Source organism: Alosa pseudoharengus, unplaced genomic scaffold (assembly GCF_046254945.1).
Source record: "Alosa pseudoharengus isolate Yale_2024_CS ecotype anadromous, Long Island Sound unplaced genomic scaffold, YU_APseudo_1.1 YU_APseudo_1.1_scf_10, whole genome shotgun sequence".
Lineage (NCBI taxonomy): Eukaryota > Metazoa > Chordata > Actinopteri > Clupeiformes > Clupeidae > Alosa > Alosa pseudoharengus.
In genome coordinates this window covers 19,164,959-19,192,338 of record NW_027468565.1, presented here as the reverse complement: position 1 = coordinate 19,192,338, position 27,380 = coordinate 19,164,959, and the positions used below count along the sequence as shown (strand labels likewise).

General features: G+C 41.4%; 2 protein-coding genes across 3 annotated transcripts; both read right to left on the bottom strand.

Annotated features, from left to right (window-relative positions):
• Positions 1 to 1,578: 1,578 nt before the first annotated feature.
• LOC143102930 (cholesterol side-chain cleavage enzyme, mitochondrial-like) lies at positions 1,579 to 10,457 on the bottom strand. Its single transcript, XM_076266727.1, has 9 exons — positions 10,072 to 10,457; positions 9,388 to 9,543; positions 5,823 to 6,022; positions 5,349 to 5,552; positions 4,380 to 4,552; positions 3,709 to 3,875; positions 2,916 to 2,994; positions 2,548 to 2,739; positions 1,579 to 2,154 (listed from the first exon to the last, which is right to left on the bottom strand). Exons 1-9 carry the CDS (start codon positions 10,383 to 10,385, stop codon positions 2,032 to 2,034), a joined length of 1,608 nt encoding a protein of 535 aa, XP_076122842.1. The 5' UTR covers positions 10,386 to 10,457; the 3' UTR covers positions 1,579 to 2,031.
• Positions 10,458 to 23,204: 12,747 nt separating this feature from the next.
• Positions 23,205 to 27,245, bottom strand: stoml1 (stomatin (EPB72)-like 1). 2 transcript variants are annotated; one of them, XM_076266710.1, is made up of 7 exons: positions 26,922 to 27,245; positions 26,727 to 26,833; positions 26,473 to 26,622; positions 26,043 to 26,246; positions 25,224 to 25,464; positions 24,654 to 24,863; positions 23,205 to 24,377 (listed from the first exon to the last, which is right to left on the bottom strand). In XM_076266710.1, exons 1-7 carry the CDS (start codon positions 27,091 to 27,093, stop codon positions 24,142 to 24,144), a joined length of 1,320 nt encoding a protein of 439 aa, XP_076122825.1. In that variant the 5' UTR covers positions 27,094 to 27,245; the 3' UTR covers positions 23,205 to 24,141. The 2 variants fall into 2 exon arrangements, with proteins under 2 accessions (XP_076122825.1, XP_076122832.1); XM_076266717.1 differs by having other exon boundaries at positions 23,205 to 24,350.
• Between the last annotated feature and the right edge of the window lie 135 nt (positions 27,246 to 27,380).

Sequence of the window (27,380 nt, the reverse complement as noted above, 5' to 3'; positions counted from 1 at the left end):
GAACCTTCAAAATTAGAAAACTGATGCAACTGAGATGGAGGACAACTGCACGTAGAGTAGAACGTATAGGCCTATTGTCCGAAGGAACTTACATTAAATGAGGAGATATTTGCTGAATGTCACAAAAAGTGTTACAGAAATTGATTGGCATCGCTTATTAAATGGCTCTGCCGAAACACCTGTAGTTTGCGGAGGACGAACGAGAAAGCACTCGTTTGATAAATCAGCCAGTAGTAGACAAATAACTTTTAGAAATAATCTGTACTGCAAAAACGAATGTTGGTGGGTATTTAAACTATCTAGCGGGTGTTTTAACAGCTGCAAGAAATAGAAGCTTCATGGTCTTTATGTTCTGGTTCGTAAATTATTTTCATAAAACTTCCAAGTTGCCCTATAACCTATTTATTTTCTGTAGGCTACAATAAACACCTTTATTTTTTCAACTTTTGCAATATTACGCACTTGGCTACTGAACGCAAATCAGCAGGAGAGAGAATGCATGTAGCCTACGCAGCGTGTAGCGCATGTGTAGGCTATTTGATTACCAACTAACACTGTTAGCCAATTCACTAAGACTTCAGTGCCATCATATACAACATTTACACAACAAATACAGAAAGGATGGAGGCAGCAAAAGTAGAAAAGTCATTTCAGATAGGGCAAGAACAAGGTGAATTTGTATGCTTGTCAAAACGTAGTCCTACCCTGCAGGAGCTGATCATCATACCAAGCACACTCGCTGTTTAAAGGCATACACCACGGTAAACTAAAATGTTACAAAGGTGGCAAAAACAATATAGGGTATTATTAGCCATGACATTACTAGGCTATACTAGGCTTTTTTTTTGGGTGTGTGTGTGTGTGTGTGGGGGGGCGGGTTGGGATTACAAACTTATTCAAAATCATCCCCCCCTCTGGTTTTTACACAAATCGCACCCTGGATGGCAGAGTTGCAACGGTTTGGCTTGAATCCCATGCTACTTGAAAACAAAGAAGATGGATGTTGCTGTTGGTGAACAGTGTGACACGAGTTAAGCTTTTTTTAAGTTGGCAAAAGTTTGAACTAGCCAACTAGCTCCGCTGGTGGGAAAACGCATAGGACTCATAGCGCTGTCCTATTGCTTGCAGAGGGAATTTGAAAGACAACCGATTATCCCGCCCCTCGGACTGAGCGCTGCGAACGGTGAGTGCCCAGACCCTACATTTTAATGTGGGTCTGGCTCGTCAGGCTAATTAGGCCCAGGTTTCGGGACTACTTTCTCCCTCCACAGTCTTCTCTGAGTGTGTGACGGGAGGTGTGTTTGTGTGAGTTTGGGCATGAATGTCAGTGTAACAAATATTCCAAATATTGTTTTTGTGACACCTGACTCCCAATATCACGTCATTTGCAACTTAAGGAAGAAGGAACATCTTCCATAAATGACACACCATAGTCTAGTTCACACCTTTCACCTGCTTCCTTGTTCACACCTAGTTCACACCTTCCACATGCTTCCTTGTTTTGCAGGTGCAAGGAAATAAATATGATCCTTATAAAATATGATTTCCTGCTTCCTCAAATTATCTCATGACCTCTCATCTAGCTCATGTTCTCCAAATAGTCAACTCATCTCACAACTGCACTCTCACGCCTCAAAAGCCACGTTTACATGGACACTTTGAATCCGATTAGAAACAGATTGAACAGCTGTATATGGTCAATAAGATTGCCTGCTGTATCATATTAAGGAAAAGGAGGCAACGACAGCTATTCCGATCAAAGATTCTAAAGCGCATGAGAGCACCTGATCAGAATAGAACGTACCCCATGGAAACAGACGACACACATTTTTCAATCGGAATAGTTTAATCGGAATGACAAAAAAACTGTCCATGTAAACATGGCTAAAGGCATGTGTGGCATGAGGTCTAGTGCGATCTGCCTCATGGGCCAATGCCAATTGCTGTGCTGTGCTGTGCTGTGCTGTGCTGTGTTGTGCAGTGTTGTGTTGTGCTGTGCTGTGTTGTGTTGTGCTGTGCCGTGTTGTGTAGTTATTGAGTGCTGTTCAGAGGTCTAATAGTCAGCACAATGGGTCGCTCGGGCACCAGGATGAGCTCAAACGTACTCTGCACTTTCACCTTGTTCTGTTTCTCGATGCGGAAGTTCTCCAGCATCTGTGGACAAGAGGACACAAGTTTCAGTCACTTGAAGTTGAATACAAAATATAAGTGAAGTGTTACTAATGTAATACTATGGTGCACTGCTTATTTAACTTTATGCACGAGTCGGATGTCCATATAGTAGAGTTGAACTACATTTAACTACAGTTGCAGGGTGAACTGGTCATTTAAGTGTATTTGCAAGGTATCCCTGTAGTAGACTGTTGAACTGTTCATGACTATAGTAGAGGGCTGAAGTGGTTATCTAACTGTATGTATATGAAGTCCCTATACGTAGTAGAGGGCTGAAGTGGTTATTTAACTGTATGTATATGAAGTCCCTATGTATTTAACTGTATGTATATGAAGTCCCAGGTGAACTGGCCGTTCTTGGGTTCTGGTTCTTACGTGGATGAGGAAGAGCTGCATCTCTGTCTCAGCGATGCGTCGGCCCAGACACTGGCGTGGGCCAAATCCAAATCCCAGGCTCTTGAAATACTGGGACTCGCTCCGCAGCCATCGAGACGGGCGGTACATCTCTGGATGAGGGAAGATCCTGTGGCTCCTTCCCATAGCGTATAGACCCAACTGGACCAGAGTCTGACCATACACACACATGCAGGAAAGGGAATATTTATACCTGGATATGTACATCTACACATACAAAGACAGATCTTCTAACCTAAAAAACCTGGGCAGCAGACTGGTAGACAGATTGACGATTGATTCACAGATAGTTCCATCTGTAAGTGTGTGTGTGTAAATGTGTCACATACCCCAGCTGGTATCAGGTAGTTCTGCATCACTATATCCTCGGTGATGTATCTCTGCAGGTTCACTGCAACTGGGTGTAACCTACAGAATTAAAAAGGCGCATTTTACTAAGCCTGAATGTCCACCAACACCGTTGTTCCGTATATGATATGTAAACAGCAAGAGGTGCCTTGTCATATGGCTGGGTGGTTTTGTTCAAGGCCGTGATCATAATATACTTTAAGGGGGACAAACTGATCCAGATAAGCAACTACATAAGTCACTTTTAATATGTGTACATTATGCGGATGCTGCATGTATAAGTATATATACTCTTTTGATCCCGTGAGGGAAATTTGGTCTCTGCATTTATCCCAATACGTGAATTAGTGAAACACACTCAGCACACAGTGAGGTGAAGCACACACTAATCCCGGCGCAGTGAGCTGCCTGCAACAACAGCGGCGCTCGGGGAGCAGTGAGTCAGGAGTTAGGTGCTTTGCTCAAGGGGGTCGGGGTTCGAACCGGCAACTCTCCGGTTACAAGTCCGAAGTGCTAACCAGTAGGCCACGGCTGCCCACGCATGTGTGTGAATGTGAATCATCTACAGTAGGTAACTAAATAAGCATGTGTGTGAATGTGAATCATCTAGGTAACTAGATAAGTCAGTTTTAATATGTCTACATTGCCCATGTGGATGCTGCATGTGTGTGAATGTGAATCATATGAAGGCACACAAAAAGGACTCCCAGCCAAGAAGACCATCATACTGTAGTCTCTCTGTGGTGTGTGTGTGCGTGTGTGTGTGTCCACTACCTGAGTGTCTCTTTGATGGCTGCTTTGAGCAGAGGCACACTCTTGAGCATGAGTATGAGGTCTCCCTGTGAGGCCTGCCGTGCGGTCAGCACTTCTGCCCTAAGCTCCTCTTGGAGGTCAGTGTTCCTGGACAACTCATACAGCGTCCATAGTAGTGTGGTGGACGTCTGACACACACACAGACACACACACACACACACGTGCACATACACACACACACAAACACGCACATACAAACACACGCACACACACACACAAATGCACACACACACAGAAACGCACATACACACACACACAAATACACCATACATATCATATGTTTGCACACAGACACATGCAAAAACACACAGACATAACCTATATTACAAAGTTAACACACATCATCACACACATTTATGACTTAAATAGTGATTGGACTGATTTGGACTACATAAACAGATTTGTTTTCTGTAGTAAATGGAAAATCCAGTTTTGAATTATGTATCTACTTTTAACTCTGTGCAACACATGTAAGTGTGTGTGTGTGTGTGTGTGAATGTGTATGATGGGTTTTAGTCGATGTAAACAATTGCAACAAATAGAACTGCAAAACTCAAGACAAGCCCAAATGTATTTTCTTTAATTTCCTCATGTCCCTAAAGGGAATAGTAAGAGTTGAGTCTGGGCCTCACAGTGTCCACGCCGCCGGCCATGAGCTCTGTGATGCTGGCCTTGATGTCCTCGATGGACAGCTTGTCCAGCATCAGAAGGTTGGCCAGGACTCCTGGGTATTTGCCCTGGTCCACAGCGTCCTCCCTCTTAGATGTCCTCAGCTCCCTGTATATGTTCTGGATGCAGCGGTCCGCTAGAGAGACATCAAACCAGGGACACACACGGGGATTCAAACACTACGTGGTACTGCCAGGGGCGGAGCCAGAGGGGAGGCTCCGGGTGGCACAGGCCACCCTTGAGATTTGATTGGCCACCCCAAGTGCCACCCCCAAATCCTAGTTTACGATTGGCCATTAACATGTTCTAAGGCGGGACCTTTCTTGATGCACTTGCAGCAGTTTGAAGTGTCAGACGTCAGAAATGTAAGTGGCAAACACGCTTAAGTGGCAAACACGCTTACCCTCACCTTTAGTCACCTAGCTGAGTTAGACAGAAGGTGAGCCCTGCCTCATGCCACCCTTGAATTAATCAGTGCCTCACTAGTGCCACCCTTGTTAAAAATGTCTAGAATCACCACTGGGTACTGCAATGAAGCGCTATTCTTAGCTAGGCTGAATCTTTTCTCTTTCTTTCACTAGGTGCTTCTACACTTAAACAGTATACTATAAGAAGACACTTAAACAGTATACTATAATAAGACACTTAAACAGTATACTATAAGAAGACCGTGAATTAAGACACTTTAAACATGTGGATTAAGAACATCAACGTGCTCTGTCTGTTCATTCTCTAGATACAGACTAACTGTACTGAAGTCCATGTTTTTTTCATGTAAATGTATTAACTTGTTACATAAAGAAACCTTACTCTAATCCATAGCCTTGTTTGCTGCAGGCGTGGGTCTTATCCTGGTTGTGACATACCCTTGTGGGTTTTACCCTGGTTGTGATATACCCCCGGGGCTGTTACCCTGGTTGTGTGGGTCTTACCCTGGTTGAAGATGACGTCCCAGGCTTCCACGTGCTCTGTCCAGACCCTGGAGCCCAGGCGGTGCAGCAGGCCCGGCGGGATGTACAGCATGGGTGTGGTGGTCTTGAACATAACCGCGATGGAGTCGATGAATCGTTTGGCCTCGGGGTCGATGTGGTCCTGCAACAGTCCGAAGCGCTCACCGTACAACACCGAGCCCACCGCTGGAACCGACACAAAACACACACGCATACAGCTGCTACTAAAAACAAGACCACACACAGACACACACACACTCACAGCTGGTACTAACACACACACACAAACAGACACACATGCTCACAACAGGTACAAACACAAAAAAACACTGCTCACAGCTGGTACCCACACACATGCTCACACATGACACAATACACAAAATCACACACACATGCTCACACTGATGCTCTAACAATGTCCATGCACTGACGAAGGCATCCAATGCCAGATCTTACATTCAAGTGCATATTTGAAGAGTTCTTGGTGGAGGTCTACGGTCCATTTGTTCTGACCGCTTCTTTCAATCTTTTTATAGATACGGCCCACAAAGTCCTGGCCGACTTCATCCAGAAGAGGTACAAAGTTGCACTGGACCTTCGGGGCGATCACTTCCTTATTCAACACCACCCTGTTGGAACGCCAATCCTCTCCGTCCCTATGCAGACACATGGCAGCACAACCCTCTATCAGAAGGCTACCAGAGTTATACACACGCTATTTTATTATTAAGATTTTATGTATTTTTCCCCTTCCTCCTCTATAATGTAATGTATGTTATCTTATTATTTATTTATTTTACTTTGTTTTATTTTATTTATAGGCCTAGACCTATATCTATACTTTTTTTCTCTCTCTTTTTACATCTTGTTACTTCATTGTTTCTGTAATCTCGGCTTCATTGAAAATGAGGGCTTCCCTCAATGACCCTCCGAGAATAAATAAAGGTTGAATGAATGAATACACATATGTGGGGGTTATACCACTGGTTTCCTTACGGCTTATTTTAGTGTTGTGACAGAAAAATGTAAATGTAAATCAGGTTTCTAGGCCAAGTATACTTGCATATACAAGGAATTTGGTCTCTGCATCCCATCCGTGAATTAGTGAACACACAGAGCACAGAGCACCTAACCAGTAAGCCACAGCTGTCCCATAAAATTCACTGGGGTTTTGTCGTCATAAGAGCTTTTTTGGAATTTGACCTCATCAGCCAATCAAATTACACCCCTTCCTTGTGTGACAGTTCGAGCTACCACATTAAGTTTCCCATGTACAGAACCAGGACTGTTTACCACCACTGTTTTGTCATCACCAATGATGCCAGTAACGCGTTAGTCTATTTTGACCACTTTTTTCGGTTACGAGTAATCTAACGCGCTACTATTTCCAAACCAGTAATCAGATTAAAGTTACTTATCCAAGTCACTGTGCGTTACTATTTTTGTCATTTTCCCTAACAAGATATATCTTGACGTCTCGGGAATTAAAGTCATGTAGCCTATGCTCACGTTTTCAGCAGGAGGACAACACGCGTGTCCATGCTGCAACACAAACCTAAACAACAATGGAGGGAGGAGAGAGATGCGCATTTTAGCTATACAGTCATTATTTTGAGTTTGTGTCAGCTAAACATGACAACATTAAGGTACTGTACGTTGTACACTCTGTGCTGGCGACAAAGTGCTGTCTAGGTAGACATCCCAAGTCAACCGAAGTTCTGGGAGTCTCCCGCATATTGATAGCGGCTTCCTGATGCCCGCAAATTAGATAAAATCTCCCGGAATCTAGAGCAAACAAGAGCGCGCAAGGCAAGCCATACTGAGACTTGAAATCGCGTGTGCATGTGAGGGCGCGGGAAAGAGAGTGGTGGTGCGTGTGTGCCTGAAGCACATCCAACACAAAGAACATCCTGGCCTGTTTTGCTAAAATCAACCAATCAGTTTTGAGTGGTGGGCTTTTATCTCTTTTCTCCCGAACTAAATTAATCAATTCAGTGTATCTAGGAACAGGAGCGTTATGGCAGAGTCAGTGCCCCCCAAAAAGGAACATTTAAGACCCATTTCACATCTAACTACACGAAAGTGTAGCCTACCCTTGTCTCAGAGTAAAACATAATGATAGTCTTGCACACTGCACTGTTTTTAACAGTGACTTTGGCATTGCCCTTGGCGGGTTAAATGATTGCAAAAGACTTGTTGAGGTGAGTTTAACAAGTGTCATTTAATTTGCATATTATTCAGGCCTATACTAGATGGCTAGTTGCCAAGGCTACATAAAAAGCCCAAACTACCAAAATCTACATATTTTATTAGCACAATTTCTATCTATAGGCCTTCTTTATTTGGTGTACTGACTAGACATTTTTGAACAAACATCTGAATTTGAGTATCTAAGTAGACTAAAGGGATACCTCCCTGAAATTACTTTTTTCAGTAGCCTATGGGATGTCTGCTATACATTGTTGACATTACTGTTAAAATGCACTTCCAATAAAGTGAGTATTGGCATAACCGGTTGTCATTTTTATGTTGAGGCGGCGGGGGTGTTCTTGGCAGCTGCTGAAAGTAACTAATAAAGTAATTTGTAATCTAACTTTAGCCTACTTTTAAAATCATGTAATCAGTAAAGTAACTAAGTTGGGTCATTCTACGAAAACGTGCCATTTTATGTCCCTCAAACAAAAGTGTCTTGCAAAGCTGAATTAACAATATTTTTTTCATAATTATTTTATATTTTAGGAAATATAATAATGGTAAAAATAAATTATTTACTTTTTAAGAATACATCTTTTTTTTTAAAAGGATTTTAAGCACTTTTCGTATTAGGAATATTGCAAAAGCTGTAAAAATGGCTTGTCCCTCGGTATGACTTGTCTAGTATCATTGGCTATTTAGGATTAAAAAAGTCAAATTATCATAAAAATAAATACATGTACAAAAAGCCTCAAGTGTTTGTTCATGGATCATTAAACAATTTTATTTGGAATGTTTTTAAAATTATGAAAAATCAACATTTTACATTTGTCCCCATGTTGTCGTCAACCCTGTTACTTTTGGATAAAAACCCCTTTGGAGAAAATTAACTGTGCCAAAAGTTACATCATTTTCAGGAAGTGATATCCCCTGCCTTCCAGGAAGTTAATGGTGAAAAGACCAGAAAAGTGTTGTTCTCTTTTAATGACTTTTATTACGGTTTTGCTCCGTCTGACAGAAGGGGACAAGCTAGTTTTGTCAACCCTGTTACCACAAAATCATGCATTAAAAAATAATTTGATTGAAAATTTAAATGTAAATATTTAACAGCATTTTAACCTCTCTTGAATGCACACCATGTGGTGTCCTGGTGTCCACCACATGGCTAGTAATGGCTGCCGATAACAATATTTCATCAACCCTGTTACTGTCAACCCTGTTACTGTCAATCCTAAAATCTAATAATTCATGTGTTCAACTCCAGAATTATTTATGTAACACATAATTATTTGTATAATATTCATGAATTTTTTTTTGGTAACAGGGTTGACATAGCACACATACCTCCATTGACTATTTGTTAAAGTAAATAAATAAATAAATAAGATAGCCTGAGATGGCACCGCATGTTTTTCTGAGAGGTAAGAATCTACTTCATCAAAATAGGTGCTTCAAGATTTTAAAAACAGTACTTTGAAAATTAGATATTTTGAATGCAAAATGGCACGTTTTCGTGGAATGACCCAGTTACTTTTTAAAGGAGTAATCAGTAATCAGATTACTTTTTCAAGGTAACTGTGGCAACACTGGTCATCACACATTAACTATGATGACCAATGACAGCTTATGGCATCTTGCATGACATGTTTATAAGGTAGTTACGTCAGTGTTATGAGGGACATCAATAGAGATATAGGCATCCTCAGATTAAACATCTAGGCTTGTCAGGTAACAGCAAGATGATTTTTGCTATTTAAAAAGATTGGGAAAATATGAACCATTCAACACACATGACTGGTCTGACAGTGAATTGTAGTAAGCTACGTACTTCAGGAGGACTCCATATTCGCGGTGCCTGTAGTCTCTGTAGGATGTCCAGGGCTCAACTCGAAACCGTTTTGGATAATGACCTTCAGCTTTGAACAAAATGGCTGCATCCTCTGGATTGATGATGTTTACACTGTCATAGGAACCAATTTTCTCCCTAAATACATGGGAAGAATAGGCATCATTGTTGATATTGGTTTATCTCAAAAAGTATTGAGATTGAATCATCGACCAAAACAAGACCAAACACAAATACATGCGGAATTTATTGATTTCTTTTCTAATGTGTTTTCCTCACCTTCTCAAAGTAAACAGATGAACACGTGTGAACATGATGGACATGAACCCAAATACAAACTTTGTGGATTTGGTGAAATGATTGTAACGGATAAAGTACTTGAATTTCCCCTGGGGATCAATAAAGTATCTATCTATCTATCTATCTGAAACTCTTGATCTGAGCGCTCAGCGCACTATGTATGATACATGATGAACGTGTATCGTGTGTTCATGCAGGGCGAACATGTTGTTGATTTGCACTCTTTCTCTTGTCTATTTTACATTTTTCTTTTACTTTCATTTGTAAAACACTACCGGCACAAGTTTTGGTGTGAGATGTATAAAGCAAGCTCTCATCACACCTGGCTTGGCTTTTTTTTTTCTAAAAACAACAGCAATATCATACCTGTATATGGGTCCAAAAGTATTAAAGTTGTGAACCATGATGTTGTGGATATTCTTGAAGCCGCCCAGTTTCCAGAAGTTGTACACAGTGACCATCCCATTCTTCCAGGTTCCGGGGAGCTCCTTGAATGGCCTGACCGAGGAGCTGAACTCGGGGTATGTTGCCTCCCTGGCAGCTGGGATGCTGCTGTTGCTGTGGCGAACCCTCACCCTGGCACTGTCCACCAGCGTCCTGCTGCTGTGGCAAACCCTAACCTTGGCACTGTCTACCAGCGCCCTGGCCCGTGAGCTCATATGGAAAGTCCACCTGGCCATTGTCAAACTCCGCTCACCTCTCTCTCTCTCTGTCACTCTCTTCTCTTCTCTTTCTCTCTCTCTCTCTCTCTCTCTCTCTCTCTGTCACTTTCTCCTTCCCTGCTGTTTTGCTATACTGGCTCTGTCTGCCTCATAGTCCTGAGTGGTAGCTGATCTGGGCTCCACCCCAGTCATCATCACCAGCCTACAACAGGAAGTGACACCGTAACCTCTCAGTGCTTCTTTACAGTTTTTCTCAATTGTTTACACACAAATACTGGTACTTGAGACACAATAACCACAACATGTAACTCATTCATCAAACCCATGAACCAATTCTGCTAAACTACAAGCACAATTCCTGCTTTACACTCAAATTGCAGTTCTAAAACACACTTTTTTCAAAATACTACACACATTTCTCTGCATTTGGCACAATTTTCATGAAGAAATTCTTTTGTTTTCAAAAGGAACACACTGCCATTCAAATTCTAAAATCACATGGGCACCTGTCACACAGTTTTACAATTAGCAATCAGAGCTTTAGCATAATGCTTGTGGCGTGGATGAGGTGCTGTGACCAGACCGAAACAGAAGAGAGGATGCAGCATAGTTTTTTTGTTTTTTGTTTTTTTTTACTGTAAAGTAAGTTCTACTGTTGTTCCGTATGTAGACCACTGTATGTGCAACTTTGTGTTGACTGGGATGTTTACTGTGTACATTGCTTTTGTGGGAAAAATAAAATATATTTGTTACCGTGTATTTGTGTGTTATTTGTTTCTTGTAGGTAGAAAAACAATATTCTCAAATATTTGACAACACACTTATGTATGTACTATCTGTAGTAAGTATAACACTGAACAAAAAAAGGCCTTATGATGAATGGAGAAGAAGTGTTTTCCATTCATCATAGTGTTTTACATTGAGCACATCAGTAGAAGAAATAACATTGTTTTGAATGTAAAGTTTCATTTTGCAAGAGAATTGAGGGGTTTTGCCCATTGTGTAGGCACAGCTATTGCTTAGCTATTTTCAACCGCAAAAAATAGACTGTTTTCAACATGCATGTAGAGTGTAAAGAATTGCAGTCTTCTGCCCGAGAATACAGGAAACATGACAAAGTAGCCTCTGCTATCACCTGTCAAACATGTCAAATGCAAATTTGATTTCTCACACACAACCATAACGTAAAAAATCTACAACATACCCTGTCTGAGAACATGAGATTCAGCATAACCTGCCATATGGTGAACTTATCAAGATGCTGTGGCTTCACCCAGGGCCAGGAAGCAAAATGAGTTTGAGTGAGTTACAGTTACAATACACAGTGCAATGTGCTGTAAAATGTTTACTACTGTCTGTGACATAAAGACACCAAAAGGTTTGTCCCACAGATCAGGTATACTGAAGGGAAATAGACCTTGGAATGGAGGTGAGCTATCTCAAAACTGGACACCGTCTCTGGGACCAAGGACAACTCACAAAGGTCAGGGATCAATGTGACGCAGAGATCCTTCCCGTGATTGGCCACTGATGAATCAGGGTCATCTGTGGCCAAAGTGACGCAGTCGCCATTCCCACCCCTGCTATGTAAGATTCAGTATAAGTATATGTGATATCCTCTATGCTATGAAAGAATGGACGGGCAGCTGAATAACCTTGGCTTTTACTGAACATTAGTAATTGCAGTACAATGAGCATAACCTTCACTGGCCTATCACCATGCTATACTACCCAGTACCTATTACATGGTATTTACATGCCTCCGCCTATAGTGACAGAACCGAGATAAACATTCCCAACTACCACAGTATAAGTATACCCTCCATAATTATTGGCACCTCTGCTAAAGTTGACTAAAAAACGGTATAAAAAATAAACTGTTGGTGATTTATTGTAATCTCACAATGAAAAAAAATAGGAAAAATCCAACCTTGAAGGGAAGCACATTTATTTTGAGAAAAAGGAAAATCTCATAAAGAAATACACTGTAAAAAATAATAAGTAATGGTTACTTGAAAAAAGGGTGGAAACTCGTTGCCTTAAATAAGTTAAGTAAACAAAACTTTTCTCTTCCAAGTTATGTTTACTTGATGTCTACAAGTAATGCTTACTTAGAAGAAGTTATCCTTACTTAAGACTTTAAAGTTCTGGTTACTTACTTCCAACTAGTAAAGTTTACTTCATGCCCTCGAGTAAAGCTTACTTAAAAACAAAGTTGTATTTACTACTGTTAAATGAGTTACCCTTACTTTGAGTTGTAAAGGGTACTTTATGTTGGATAGTAAAGTTTACTTGCAGAATGTACACAAATAGTTGGCACTATTAGATTAGATAACTTTATTGTCATTTTGCAGAGTACAAGTACAAAGACAACAAAATGCAGTTTGCGTCTAACTAGAAGTGCAAAAAAAGCAGAAAAATGCAATGTAATATACAAAGACAGGTGGTGCATAGACAGGATAAGAAATATGCGGTGTAAACAGTAGTATACAGTTGGTTTACAGAAGGTGGTTTAGAGTAATATAAATTAGGTATAAATATGTGCAGTGTATTAGCAGAATAAATATGGATATTCGGTATGAACCATATAGACATATATGTACAGTATACAGCTATGTGCAGTGTGGTAACAGTACTGTAGTGCAGAAACAGTAACATTATAACAGTAGTAAAAATATGTGTATGTGCAGGATGAATAGTATGAAGAGCAGTAGAAAATGCCATGTATAAGTGTAATTACAGTATGTACATTTGTACATAAATAGAACACTATGGGTGGGATAGAGTAGTGCAATTGTCCGCGGGGGTGGGTGTCCCCCGTCAAGGTTTCCATGGTCATGGTGGACACCTCAAAAGGCACAGGCAAGGAGGCATCGGGCGGGGGCTTAGTTGGTTGGTTGTCACCGGGATGCAGAGCTAGAGTTCAGTAGCGTGACAGCCGCAGGGAAGAAGCTTCCTCTGAACCTGCTGGTTCGGGTGCAGAGAGACCTGTAACGCCTCCCAGAGGGGAGTGGGGTGAACAGTCTGTGGTTGAGGTGAGAACAGTCTTTGATGATGCTGCGCGCCTTACGCAAGCATCACTTGCCCTGGATGGCCTTGATGGAGGGGAGTGAGGAACCGGTGATGCGTTGGCCAGTTTTCAACACCCTCTGCAGTTTTTTTCGGTCGTATTCTGGTGTAACCTCCATGTTTCAATCTGTAGTGTTTGAGCAACTGACCTCTGACTTCACATCCAAACAAGCACAACTTACATGTCCAGTTCATTGCTCTGCATTTTCAGTTTTCCAACTGCAAAAAGAAAAAGAGGGCAAAATTATTATCAATATGCATCTATTGGCCATGTTTAACTAAAACAGCTGATTAAGTTTATCACATTAAATGTTCATTTAAATTATTTCTCCAGAGACCTAATTAATACTGTTAAGCTAAAAATATTATGATTTGGCAACTGAATTTTCTCTATTGCTTCAGGCCTAGTACATTTATCACAATAGAATTTAAAATGTCAATCATACGTTGGAATTATATGACGCCATTTTGCACCTCAATAACGGCACATTCGTTTAAATTCCACACACTGCAACCTAAGTCCTCTTGCTAAATCACAACGAAAGATTTTAGATAAAAGACCATGGCTTTCTCAGTCAGTAAGGTTATGGGTCCAATTATCCTAATTGTTTTATCAATACAGTAGGAATATCGACGTAAACCATACACAGTTTAATCTTTACACGTTTTGAATCAACTTAGCATGCTAGCAAGCGTTTCTCATGAGAAACGTTAGAACTAAACTTCATTAAGAGCTCATGAAGACAACTGCTATTGGCAAATTTATACAGCCTAGCTAGTTCTAGACCCCAGGCGCCACCACTTCCTCATAACTTCGATAAAAAAAAATATCAAAGGGCTTGAATACCTAGAATATTTGTTTTCTGCTCTGCATGGTCTGAGGCAATGTTAACTCGCATAGCTGCTATCAGTTAGCTGCAAACTGTTAGCAGCTAGCAGCTAGCGCATATATCGGCCACTTCGCAAGTTAAACTTAACATTACCCCAGCTGTTAATGAAACCGAATGTACAGTTTTGCACAAATGCTGTTAGTTCAACCTATACTGTAAACATTTGACACATTAATACATACTGTAAACTTACCGGACAGAGCAAGTCACTGGTGAAGCTGCGTTACACTCCCATCCCAAAAGTCAGCCACACCGTAACACTTCGACCGTTGGCTGTGGAATCCAGAATGCTCCCTCTGCTGACTGTGCGCGTGTGCACTGCGTGAGTCCAGTTTACTCAGGTCTGAGTTGTGAAGCTTACTCGTGTATCTCAAGTTTTAGACCCCATTGATGCAAGTTCGGCACATTACTAATGTTACTCTAGTAAGAACACTAGGTCAGCCTTAAGTAAGTAAAGTATACTTGTGTTACTGCAGTAAGATGTAATGTTATTTTTTACAGTGTAAATATTTTCAACAAAAACACGTCGCTCACAATTATTGGCACCCCTGCTTGTGCTTCTTAAGCCTCCCTTTGCCAATAAAACAGCTTGTAATATTCTCCTATGACACCCCATAAAGTTGGAGAATACAAAGCAAGGGATTTAAGACCTTCTTTACAAAATCTCCCCAGATTGTCCAGATTCCTAGGTCCACACTTTGTCACATTTCCAGATGATTAGAACCTTTTAATCATTGTTTTAACTATAGGCATGTTCAACAAAGTAGTTTTCATAGACATTCTCTGACTTACAAATGTCAATACCCTTTCTTTTTATTTATGTTTAGTGTATTATCTTGTCTTTCCGATGTTGAAAAATGACTAGAGGTTTTAAAATTATTTTCTGACATTTTATTGGTCAAACAACAAATTCAATAATTGAGAACATGGAACATGTTTGTTAGTTGCAGTCTTAATATGGTTTTATCCTCCCTTGAGCCTCTGTGTGACTTTATAGGCTGGTAAGGAAAGCTGGCTCTGTCGTGGGAGCCGATCTGGAGTGTATCACTTCAATATCAGACAAAAGGACCCTGAACAAGCTGATCAGCATCTTGGACAATGAATGTCATCCACTCCATATTGTATAAAGCAGAAGAGCCTGATCAGTTGGAGATTTCGCTCACTGTCATGCACAATGACAGACTGAGGAAGTCATTTATCCCCAGGGCCATTCAACATTGTTCAACACTTCACTTAAGGGTAGAGGAGAGATAGACTTCTCTGCATAGTTACATGCTATATTAGCACATGCATTTGCACAACCCCTCCCTCCCTCCTGGACTGGCCGTGCTTGATGCTTAATACCTTATACTCAATACTTGATCAATGGCTGTAACCGTTTTACCTCAGCCTATTTTGCACTGCCATAGTTTTGTTATATTATCTTGTCTACATTATACATTATTGTCTTATATGTCCATATATTACTATTCCCACCCTTTCAACTGTATATTGCTTGTGTCTGTTGAGGAGTCCACAACCATGGCACCCTTGACAGGGAAGCGAACAAGGAAGCGATCATCCTCAGCTGCACACTGAATTACAGGCTCAGTCCCTGCCCTGTCATGCTTGATCATCCTTAAGCACTATGTTGATATTTGATTTAGTTTATATAGTATATTTAGTACTTAGGCTAGTATTTTAGTATCATGTTTATCTTCTACTGTCTCTATTGTACAGTGGAGTTTTTCTGTATATTACTTATTCTGCTGTAAGTGCATCAGGGCCGTAGTCACCATAGACATTGAGGGGGACGTGTCCCCCCCAATATTCAAATATGACCAAAATGTCCCCCCCCCCCCCCCCCCCAATATTCGGACATAGAAAAATAAAGAAAGAATAAAGCGCTATACTAGGCCTACAGGAAACCAACACGTATCTGAAATGTAATCAAACGTAAGTAACGCACAAATTAGTGACCTATGGTTCCAGACTAGCCTACACCCCTGAGTGGTTTGTCCTGGTGATTTTCCGTTTTTCGTTAGTGCGCTATCAAAAGCTTCCATTTACTGCACCCTACTGCGGTGAGTGAGGTAGGGCTGTCAACAATATCGCAAAACCGGTAGCACAGGCTAAGGAAATCCCATACATGTTTGGAGCCAATCAGACTGAAAGGGAACATTTTCCATATTGTAGCCTATTCTCGCAATGATAGCGAAAGTGAAACGTTTTATTTTAAATGATGAATTTGTGCAAGCCTGTGTCATTTCTTTCACGTCTTTCAACATAAATAGTTCATTCATATGCTAGTAGTAATGCCAGAAATTACCGTGTATAGGCCTCTTAGAAATGATTGTTGCATCTTGCATATTATTTAGATGAGCACTCAATCGCGCATCCATGCAGGCAAAACGTGATCAAATGTGGCGACGTTTACAATACGTGACAGCCTACAGTTAATGTGAATCGCGGACAATAACCAAAGAAAGGAATTTGCACCTCCATTCACCAATTAAAGGCTGTAGTAGGCCTAGTGTTTCTACATGTTGGCACAAAACGTCATTTCTGTCAGAAGCCAGTCTATAATGCATACAGGGGTAACATGAGGTGAGTCAGACAGAAGAGGGGCCTGTCTTAGTAGCCTATTCCTGAATCCTGTCCCTTTCAAACTACGTTAAAATTGTGTGATTAGCCGCCAGCATAATACAATCTAAATTAAAAGACAAAATCTCAAACCTATGAGTCTAAGCCTTAGTTTAAAAAAATCTTCAGGTGTAAGTAATAAGTCAAAGAACCACATTCTGTGTAATATAGAGGTTATCATAGTTTGTAATTTCTTTTAAAGTATACATTTTGAACACAAATGGAGTCACGGGTCCAGGGACGGACCAGTGAAGTTGCTTCTTCTCCACCCTTCTCTTTTCACAGGGGGGGGGTCCGTCAAAAGTTTGGAATAACCTAATTGACTGACCTAACTAATGACTTGTTTGTGATTTTTAATAATATTTTTGCATGGTAGGAAATGTATTGAAATTCTGTTTGGGGGTCCCTCAGACCCCACCACAGATTTGGTCCCCCCCAATGTTGACATCATGACTACGGCCTTGAAGTGCATGTTGTGTGTGATGTCTGTATGCCTGAGACCTTGAATTTCCCCCTGGGGATCAATTAAGTATCTATATATCTATCTATCTATCTATTGTCATACCATAGTGAAAAAGAAAGTCATGAACTACTTCTGAAAGTTCACAGACATTCGGGCAGCCGTGGCCTACTGGTTAGCGCTTCGGACTTGTAACCGGAGGGTTGCCGGTTCGAACCCTGACCAGTAGGCATGGCTGAAGTGCCCTTGAGCAAGGCACCTAACCCCTCGCTGCTCCCTGAGCACCGCTGTTGTTGAAGGCAGCTCACTGCGCTGGTATTAGTGTGTGCTGAGTGTGTTTCATTAATTCACAGATTGGGATAAACGCAGAGACCCAAATTTCCCTCATGGGACTTGTACTTATTAACTTAAATAAATTGAAATTAGATAGGTAAATGCTTCTGTTAAGATTTTTCAGGGTGCCAATAATTTTGAGCAACATGTTTTTGTTAAAAATATTCATTTCTTTATGAGATTTTCCTTTTTCTCAAAATTGTGCTTCCCTTCAAGGTTGATGTTTCCTATTTTTTTTATTGTGAGATTACAATAAATCACCAACAGATTATTTTTTATACCGGTTTTTAGTCAACTTTAGCAGAGGTGCCAATAATTCTGGAGGGTAGTAACCCGGTTGAAACCAGACCCTTAGGAGGGTAGGCCTACTGTATACTCTTTTGGTCTCTGCATTTACACACAGTGAACACAGTGAGGTGAAGAAGTAACCCGGAGTAGTGTGCCTTTAAAGAACTGGACCCCCTAAGCTGTAGCAGCATTGGTAGGCTTTGCTGGAGATGGGCTGGATGCTCTCTTACTTTACTTATTTGCCACTTCGGCCAACGTCCAACATACACTCTGACTACCTTTATGAAGCCAATTTGATGGCAAACGAACTTGTAGCCTAATAGGCAAATCATTCACCTAGCATACAATACAGCATGGATGTAGCGAGTCCATACCGAGAAAACCAGCCATGCAACTTGGAGAGCGGCGCCCGCTGTTACAGTTTTTTCTGATTGTTTAAGCACATTTTTTGTAACTATGGCTTTTTTTGCAAAACTCTACACACAAATAGGAAAACCTTTCACCCAATCAGCAAAACATTGTATTGTCTTATCTTATCTTGCAAAAGCTGACACACCTTGCTTAACTCTTCACACCTTCGTAAAAATTGTGTTTTTGTATCAAACAGTAAACAAAAGCCACAATAATAAGCACACAATGTGCCAACTACACACTGATGGTATGAATAAAAAAACACATCTGACTTTTGCTTTCTCTGTGCACAAGGTAGACTATGTCAGTTTGAGGTCATACTTTTGTCATAGTTCTGTAAACATACAGGGATCCAAACTTTAAGTATTGGTGTTTATTCACACACATCAAAACAAACACAAGTGTTTTTCCAAGTCAAAACACAAAATAGCAATTTCACTGAGACAAAAAAAATCGTGTTGTCTCTCTCAAAATTTCGTCTACATCACATGCAATGTAGTCCAAGGCACCAGGGAAAATATATTCTGGAATGCCATATCCAGGCCTGACATGACAATATCCCTGATTTTTAGATATAGACTGATATAGACTGATTTTTTTGCCTGTAAAAGGGCTATTTCTTTCTCTTCTTACCCTTCCTCTTCCCCCTCCTCATCCTCCTCCTTGTCCTCTTCCTCTAACTTCCTCCTTGTCCTTGTCATCCTCTCCCTCTCACTTCACCTCCGTGTCCTCTTCCTCCTCTTCTTCCTCCTACTTCTTCACCTCCACATTCTTGGCCTCCTCTAATTCTTACTCTTCTCACTGTTCCTGCTCCCTCCATTGTACCCATTGTACATTACCTGTGGCTTATTTATAGTGCTTAGGCTGATTGCAAAGTGAACTAATTATCTAAAACAGTTTTCACATGAGAAAGTGTGCCAGAGAGTTGGCAAAATAGTGTCAATAATAGCCATATATGTGTATAGATTTGCTAGGAGTGTGTTGATCATTGAGAAATTGAGTGTAAAGCAGTGAGTTGTGTTTACAGTTCCGCAAAAAGAGTGCTGAGCAGTGGATTGTGCCTACAGTTGTGCAAAGTGTGTGTTACAAAATTGCAAACTGAGTGCAAAGCAGTGTTTGTGCTTTTAGTTTTGCGACCTCAGTGGGTGGTTTTGCTATAAGTATTAATAGTTTTAAAAATTGTGCTATAAGAATCACGGTTGTGTTTAAGCATTCAGAAAAAAACTGTAATCCTTCACCTCCACAACAAAAGCCTTTGCTTTGTATACAGGGGGGATAAGTCGCGAGAAGTTTGCTATTTACAATAGCAGAGTAACATATAAATACATCCCGACTCTAGAGGGAGCTCTACACTCCCAAAAATACCTTAACCTGCATAGTATACCTAAACACAAAATTGTCTGTCAGGAATTGAGTATTGGAAATAAGTTTGAATATACCTATTGTAGGAATCTACAGCATACCCTGTTTAGGAACATGAGTTTCAGCATCATCTCCCATATGGTGATCTTTTTCCTATGGACACCCTATCTTTTTTTACACTAAGGACAACACATGCAAGAGAAAAAAAGAAGACTTATTGTCTAATGTTGCTAAGTACAATGTCCCCATGCTATTTCCATGTTTTTTTTTTACTACACACACACAACACTACTGCTCCATTTATTATTAGTGGGTTTGATCCAGCAAGACCGCTGTGGGCTTGCGGAGCAAGCCCACTATTGTTCTTCTTAAGTTTTCTTATTATTATTATATCTTCCTATTCACCCACTTTTTGGCCGAACTACTGCTCCTAGACCGTTTGAGCTATCGATGCGGTTCGAACTCCAAAAATTCAGGCCCGAACCGGTGTAACTTGCTTGTTGATTTCGTGTCGCTGGCCCTTGTCGTTTTCGCGGTATTCCCGTTTTTCTGCGTTTTTTGGGCCCATTGAAATGAATGGCGGAATGTTCAGAATTCAAATTTCGATTGTGACATCACAGCACTAATTGCTTAAACTTGCACCTGGAAGAGTTCTAAGCCACCTGGCAGAGCTCTGATGGGCTGGGCTGGGCTGTCTGTGTATATGAAGGTGTGTGCATGTAACTTTTGACCAGTATGTCCGATTTTCATGAATGAGGTACCGTTGGAATCCTTGAATGAAACCCAGTTCAATGCCTTGCCAGCACTAAGTGTAAAGGTAATGTAAAAAAAGATGAGACAGCGCGAAGCGCTGTCTCATCTTTTTTTTAAAGCCAAACCATGTTGATACAGGTCATTAAAAAAAATATATATATATTTTCCAAATCCATTCAGCCCAGTTCAATGCCTTGCCAGCACTAAGTGTAAAGGTCATGTAAAAAAAGAGGAGACAGCGCGAAGCGCTGTCTCCTCTTTTTTTTAAAGCCAAACCATGTTCATATAGGTCATTAAAAAAATAAATAAATAAAGTATTTCACCAATCCATTCAGCCCAGTCCTATACCCAGCTAGCTCCATTTGAACTTAGTCATGTGTACAGTTGTATAGATTATTACATTGAGAAACACACTTTCATACAGATATCATACATATCCACGCAGCATTACTAATCAAGTTACTCATCGTTGCCCAGCAAGAAGTCCACAATCAATTCAATTGTCTTGCCACGATCTGTGGAGCTTACAGACAACGTTATATTACTACAGGTTCTGTGTGCTATTTAAAGCCGACCTAACGCTGAGTCCCTTCTAGACGGTGTGTTGCAATGCATTCTGGGTGCTGTGCTGTGATTCGACGGCTCGTCACCTGACCCACCAAACAACAACTCTCTGGGATGTGGCAAATATCGCGTAAAAACCTTGTTGCCGGAACAACAGGGAAAAGGCAACAGGATAGCAGCACGAAAGATACACAGGATACACAGGATACACACGGAATTTTGATGGACGTCCTTATCAGTCTAAGGTCTAACTTATAAACGTGTCGGGTCAACGTCAACGATAAGTAAGTTAGGCTAACGTAAACGTTAGCTATTTGCTGTTGTCATATGCTAGTGCTATATGCTTTAGGCTACGTGATGGCCATTTATCACACTAATTTTAGGTACTACTTTTACGAGGTCTGTTGTTCTGTCAAAATGTATCTTATCGTTGAACAGACTACACGGTTATCTTCCTTAGACTTCGTAGATGTAGTTACTACAATTTGGAAGCGAATTTCGAAGTGTAAATATGGTTTTAGTGTGTAAACAGACCAACCGCGATTTTGCAATGAAGTTAATGGAGCCTTTTATGTAGGGCTTCTAGGCTACTTTCACGAAGTCTGTAGTTGTGTCAAAATGTATCTTATCTATGAACAGACTACATGATTATCTTCCTTAGACTTCGTAGATGTAGTTACTACAATTTGGAAGCGAATTTCGAAGTGTAAATATGGTTTTAGTGTGTAAACAGACCAACCGCGATTTTGCAATGAAGTGAATATGGAGCCTTTTATGTAGGACTACTAGGCTACTTTCACGAAGTCTGTAGTTCTGTCAAAATTGATCTTATCTATGAACAGACTACATGGTTATCTTCTTTAGACTTTGTAGATGTAGTTATTACAGTTTGGAAGCGAAATTCGAAGTGCAAATATGGTTTAAATGTGTAAACAAGACGCCTGATGTTTAATATATGTTAATGAATGGGCACAGTATTATTGTGTACAGTAATGGGCTATCAGTAGTATGTAAACAGTTCATGTGTTATGTGATTTACATAAACTAACAACAGAAATGTTAAAAGCTGGTATTGTGTTTCCTGAATTCTTACATTCAGGCATTCAAATGAAATGTAATTAAATAGCATATCAATCATGCAACAATGCAAAAACAATGAAACTAGTGTAGGCCTAATTATATTTTACATTAGTAAAGCAGTACTCTGATGTGCATGCTTTCACAAACTTTTGTAAACAATCTTAGCACTTTAAACATTGACTGTTTTGAAGTGCATGTAGGCAATATAGTATAAAAATAATAATTGTGATATCATTACAATTTGATAGGGGTTGGGAGGAGGGGGTGGGTTCATGTAGGTGGGCCCTATGACCCCAAAGTATGCCTTGACTGGGCCTCAGGTCAAAGAAGTTTGAGAAATGCTGATGTAGACAACAAAGCAGCAAGGAGGCGTCGTGTGATCATTTAAACAAGTTTTATGACGAGGTCGATGAGGGTGGGAAAAATCGTACATTTCTGTGCAAACTTTGCCCGCACTTCAGTCACATTGTCTTTTAAGAAAATGCAGTCCTTTTTTCGGTTCCAGCAGCCAACAACCTCAGAACTGACCCTTCAGGCCTCTCAGGAGGCGCTGGCCTTTAACCGCAGCCAGAAGAGAGTCAGCAGAAATTTGATTGCCTTTAAAAAAATCTGACTTCTTAAAAAATCTTAAACTGGCTGCATTACGTGATTATTTCTGAGACTCTGATACGTTTTTAACCATGACCTATACACAGTTCTGGTTTGAAAATGTATCTCTTAAAATAATCACTTTATGCAGTCAGCTTAAGATGGCTTACTAGCAACTAACTAATTACCCTAGCAACAACCTAGAAACCACCCCTGTAATGTCAACCTAGCGACCACCATAGCAACCAGCATAGCAACCATGTTATTTATGCGTTTTAGCTTATTGGATGTTGCGTTAATGCAGACAACTTTTGATCCGTGTGCCCGATTTTCATAAATGAGGTACCGTTGGAATCCTTGGATGAGGCCGAGTTCTGTGCCACTGATCAAACCCACTCTTGCAGTTCCTCGGAACCGCAATTCTAGTTAATATTTTTATTATTAAAATTATTCAAATTGACATAGAACACTCTCACATGTAAAACATCTCACTGCAAAAAAAGGCACCCAGAATGAATGCATTAGTCATCAGTCATTAAAATCAATAAATATACACACACAAGTCAACCACGGACAACACTGACATTGAAACACAACACAGACTATAAAGACTGTTTTCAGGAGATTGGAAATGTATGCATTTTCTACAAACGAGGCAAATCAATTGCCTCTCTAATTACCTGAGAAGGCAGAAAGTGGGGAACTCAGAGATGTCTTTTCACTCTTATAACTGCATCAGATGTCTTTTCCATATCCCAGCTACCCAAGATGACCATAGCATCCTGATGCCCTGACTGGTTCAAAAATCTAGCAAATCATTTACAGACTGCATATGCTGATTATCTGTAGAGAACACCCCTACCTGCTGAATCAGAGTTATTGAAGCTAAACCTATGAACATACATATCTTATATCTGTTGACCAATGTTTTTTGGTCTCCAGAGTGTAATTTTCCACCACTAACATGTATTAGAAAACAAGGAGTGTACTAACTTTTAGGCCAAAATTGGTCACTCTGATATTGTGATGAGATCATATCTGTACAGATCCTCTGATTATCAACCAACTGCTTGAAACTCTGTTGGATCGTATCTGTACAGATCCTCTGATTATCAACAAACTGCTTGAAACTCTGTTGTTTACAATTTATGGTTAAAGTTAGGGGTTGGGTTTGGGAAAGGTGCTGTTCAGTGAAGAATTAAAGAGACTGGAATTCAATGCAAACCATTTGCAAAGTCTGTGTAGGTGGACTAGCCAAATGAAGTGTTACCAACCATTCTCTTAATTATTATTACAAATGACACACACATTATTATGTGCACATGGCCATTACAGCACATTACACTGTGTGTAATCAGGAGTGTGAGGCTCCTCTGACGGCCCTGACGAGCTCCTCCAGCCTCATGGCCACACTCACGTCGCCCTCCACCCCAAGCCTGCCGCAGGCGTAAGCGGCCAGGGGCTTCAGCTGGCCCTGGAACATGGCCAGCAGGTCTGCCTCACTGAGGGTGAGGACCACGTCTGCTGCCAGCGCTGGAGCACCAGCCCCACACACACCACTGCCTGCACAGGAGAGAGGAAGAGCGCCCTCTAGTGAGGAAGTATGTCAACTGCAGTTAACTGACAGCACGTGCAGTACTGTATGTTTCCACATCTGGATACTGTAATTTTGGGGTGATTTAACAGAAAAGTGGGCACAAGTGGAGAATGCAGAGAACGTAGTTCTCCTTCTAAGACAGATTGATGGGCATTATGTTAAGAAACATTTTTGTCTCATTTCGTATCAAACATTTAGTTCCTAAATGAGTTTCAATTACAGACCATTACTTCCACACTATAACCAGGGATCATGTCTCCAGGTCTTACCTTGGCTCAGGTCCAGGTAGTAGGTGCTGGTCTGGCCACTGCTGGAGCTGATGTTGAACTGGTAGCAGGCTCCCACCGTCTGGACCAGTCTTTCTGACAGCACCGGCTTTACGGCCGACAGCAGCTCCTCAGCGCTGCTCATCTGTCCCTGGGGAGCGCGCTCAGATGTCAGCTCGTCCACCTCGTCCACTATGGTTACTGCTGCGCTATCTGATGAGTACACAGATTGTGGGAGTACAGCATATTACAGCATTTTACAGCATATTACAGCATTTTACAGCATATTACAACATTCACATACAATCTACAGTACAGTTGGATTCATCTGTTTAAAAAAAAAACATTCACATAATATCATTACATATTCAACTGAATTGATGCACCATTCAATGAGAATGAGGCACTGTGTGTAATGGTCCTGTGTCCTGTATATCCTCCACACTGCCGCTGCTACACACGTAGAGGTTACCTTGGCGACCTGGGCCATATTACTCATGTTACACATGTAGAGGGGGTTACCTTGGCGACACTGGGCCATATTACTCATGTTACACATGTAGAGGGGGTTACCTTGGCGACACTGGGCCATATTACTCATGTTGCCTAGGAACTGCATGGCTAGCTGCTGTATGGGCCCGCCGATGCCCTCCAACCCGGGGATGCCCTCCAGCCCTGGCACAGCGGCCGAGGAGGGCACTGCCAGGGGGCCTGGGTGGGTGACCCCATCTGGGCCCTTCAGAACAGACTCCAGGGTGAGCTCCACGCGGTCCACCTCCAGACCCCACGGCTTGGTCAACTCGTTGATGTCCATCTGCAGGGGAGAGAAGACGGAGAGCAGATTAGGGCCTATTCACGTCTACATTAATGTTCCTTTGCATATTTCATGGTCACTCATTTGTTTTTTTTAGTATATATTTTTGCCTTTATTCTGATAGGACAGTGGAGAGTGACAGGAAGTAAGTGGGAGAGAGAGATGGGGTGGGATCGCGAAATGACCGCAGGTCGGATTCGAACCTGGGTCCCCGTGGGCACTTGGACCCGTATATGGTACGGGCGCTGTAGCCTGCTGCGCCACAGCGCCCCCCCCATGGTCACTCATTTGTAACTGTAATTTCAGTAATCTTACCACGTAATCTTACTCCATAATCAGGGTGAGTACAGAGAGCTCCACTCTGAAAGCAGGCCTAACCCGTGGCATGGGTAGCGCACTGAACTGAGTACTCAGAATGTAGTCAGTAGTTTACATCAAAGACTCTAAAGTGTGATAAGCTACCCTAATTTATAAACAAAGTCCAGTGGGAAATCATAAGAAGTTTAGAATAAGTAGTATATTTCCTGCAGCTGCCTGTTCTGTGGCTTGAGGTCTTTCGACGGAACAGTCGAACTCACCCCTAGGTAGTCCCCCATTTTGAGCCTCTCTGTCTGGATCTCCCTGACCGTCTTCTTGCTTATGCTCTGGGTCATGGCATTCTGCGCCGTGAGCCTGGTGGAAGAGTTCAGGTCCTGCATCGCCACCACAGACATTACGGGATTCCAGATTCGAAACTGAATGTCAGCTCCCATTGACACCAGCCCTCCATCTCGAGTAGTTACCTGACAGAAAAGAAGGAAGGCCTCATATCAGGTCTCTCAATAATACCGTATAATTACTACGATAGCCTTGAGGCAGGCGAACTCGGTTGGGTCAACGGCCAGGTTCTTGAAGCGGGTGACTACCAGTCCTCACAAGATGTGGGCAGTCATGAATTATGATTAATTATGTGACAGATAATACAAGGAACCAAGCAGAAACTACAGTGACCATACGGGTATAACACACCTTGCATGGCGGTATGTTGAATGCTCTGGTTCGAAGGTCTACCCGTTGCCACTGATCAATCAGAGGCAGGATCAGAACTACCCCGGGACCTTTAGGGGGGCGAATTCGACCCAGACGGAAGAAAACAATCCTCTCGTAGTTGGGCACGGTCTATAGAAAAATGAATGAAAGTATAACCACCCTTTGGGCCTTGTATTCGTTGAGTATCTTTATACAACATTTGTGGCAGGTGTGAGAAAAGGATTTCAACTTACTTTGAGAACAAACCATCCCGACACAGGTAAGGTTATGAAGGTGCATAACGACACCAGAAAAATGACAATCAAGTGACACAATCGAGACAGGCATCCTTGACTTCTGTCTGTAAAGCAGCACATTATGTAATGTTAGACTATATTTGCGTTTTAGCATATGAATAATAACAGAGCCGAAATTATATTGATTCATACCTGTGAAGTCATTGTTGGTGATTCTGGGAACGTAATCAAAGGAGTGACCCTTCTGGCCATAATGGGCTCGCTCCAAGTCACTTGAGAACAACCCAGGTCCTGTTAATGTAACATGAGCCGAGTCTTTCTGAGGAAGAGCTTGGTAGTCATTTCTGTATGAATTCCCAAACATTATTGTCTGGTTTGCGAGTCAGTTCACTAGCGTAAGATATATTGCTGGCATGTTTATCCAATAAAGGTGTTGAAAAATAAACCTTGTCGCTATCATAGCTATGTGCGTCGCATAGAGTGTAAAATTGTGCGTCGTCGCAGTGACTTCCGTGTTTTGAAACGACTCGTCTTTGATGCTCACAAAATGTAATACGTGACTGCCCTCTCGCGTAAGGGCGAGTTATTGCAGCAACCCTTACCTGCAGTCGTACCATAGTGGCAATTGTAGCCTACACACCCCGTGGGCCC

Coding starts and splice junctions, on each gene's coding strand:
- LOC143102930 (XM_076266727.1), bottom strand. CDS start 10,385: ATGGCCAGGTGGACTTTCCATATGAGCTCACGGGCCAGGGCGCTGGTA. Junction 3,876..4,379: donor TGGCCGGCGGCGTGGACACT/GTGAGGCCCAGA, acceptor TGTGTGTGTCAG/ACGTCCACCACACTACTATG. Junction 2,740..2,915: donor ACTACCTGATACCAGCTGGG/GTATGTGACACA, acceptor GTGTATGGTCAG/ACTCTGGTCCAGTTGGGTCT.
- stoml1 (XM_076266710.1), bottom strand. CDS start 27,093: ATGTTTGGGAATTCATACAGAAATGACTACCAAGCTCTTCCTCAGAAA. Junction 26,834..26,921: donor CACCAACAATGACTTCACAG/GTATGAATCAAT, acceptor GCTGCTTTACAG/ACAGAAGTCAAGGATGCCTG. Junction 24,378..24,653: donor CTACCTGGACCTGAGCCAAG/GTAAGACCTGGA, acceptor CTTCCTCACTAG/AGGGCGCTCTTCCTCTCTCC.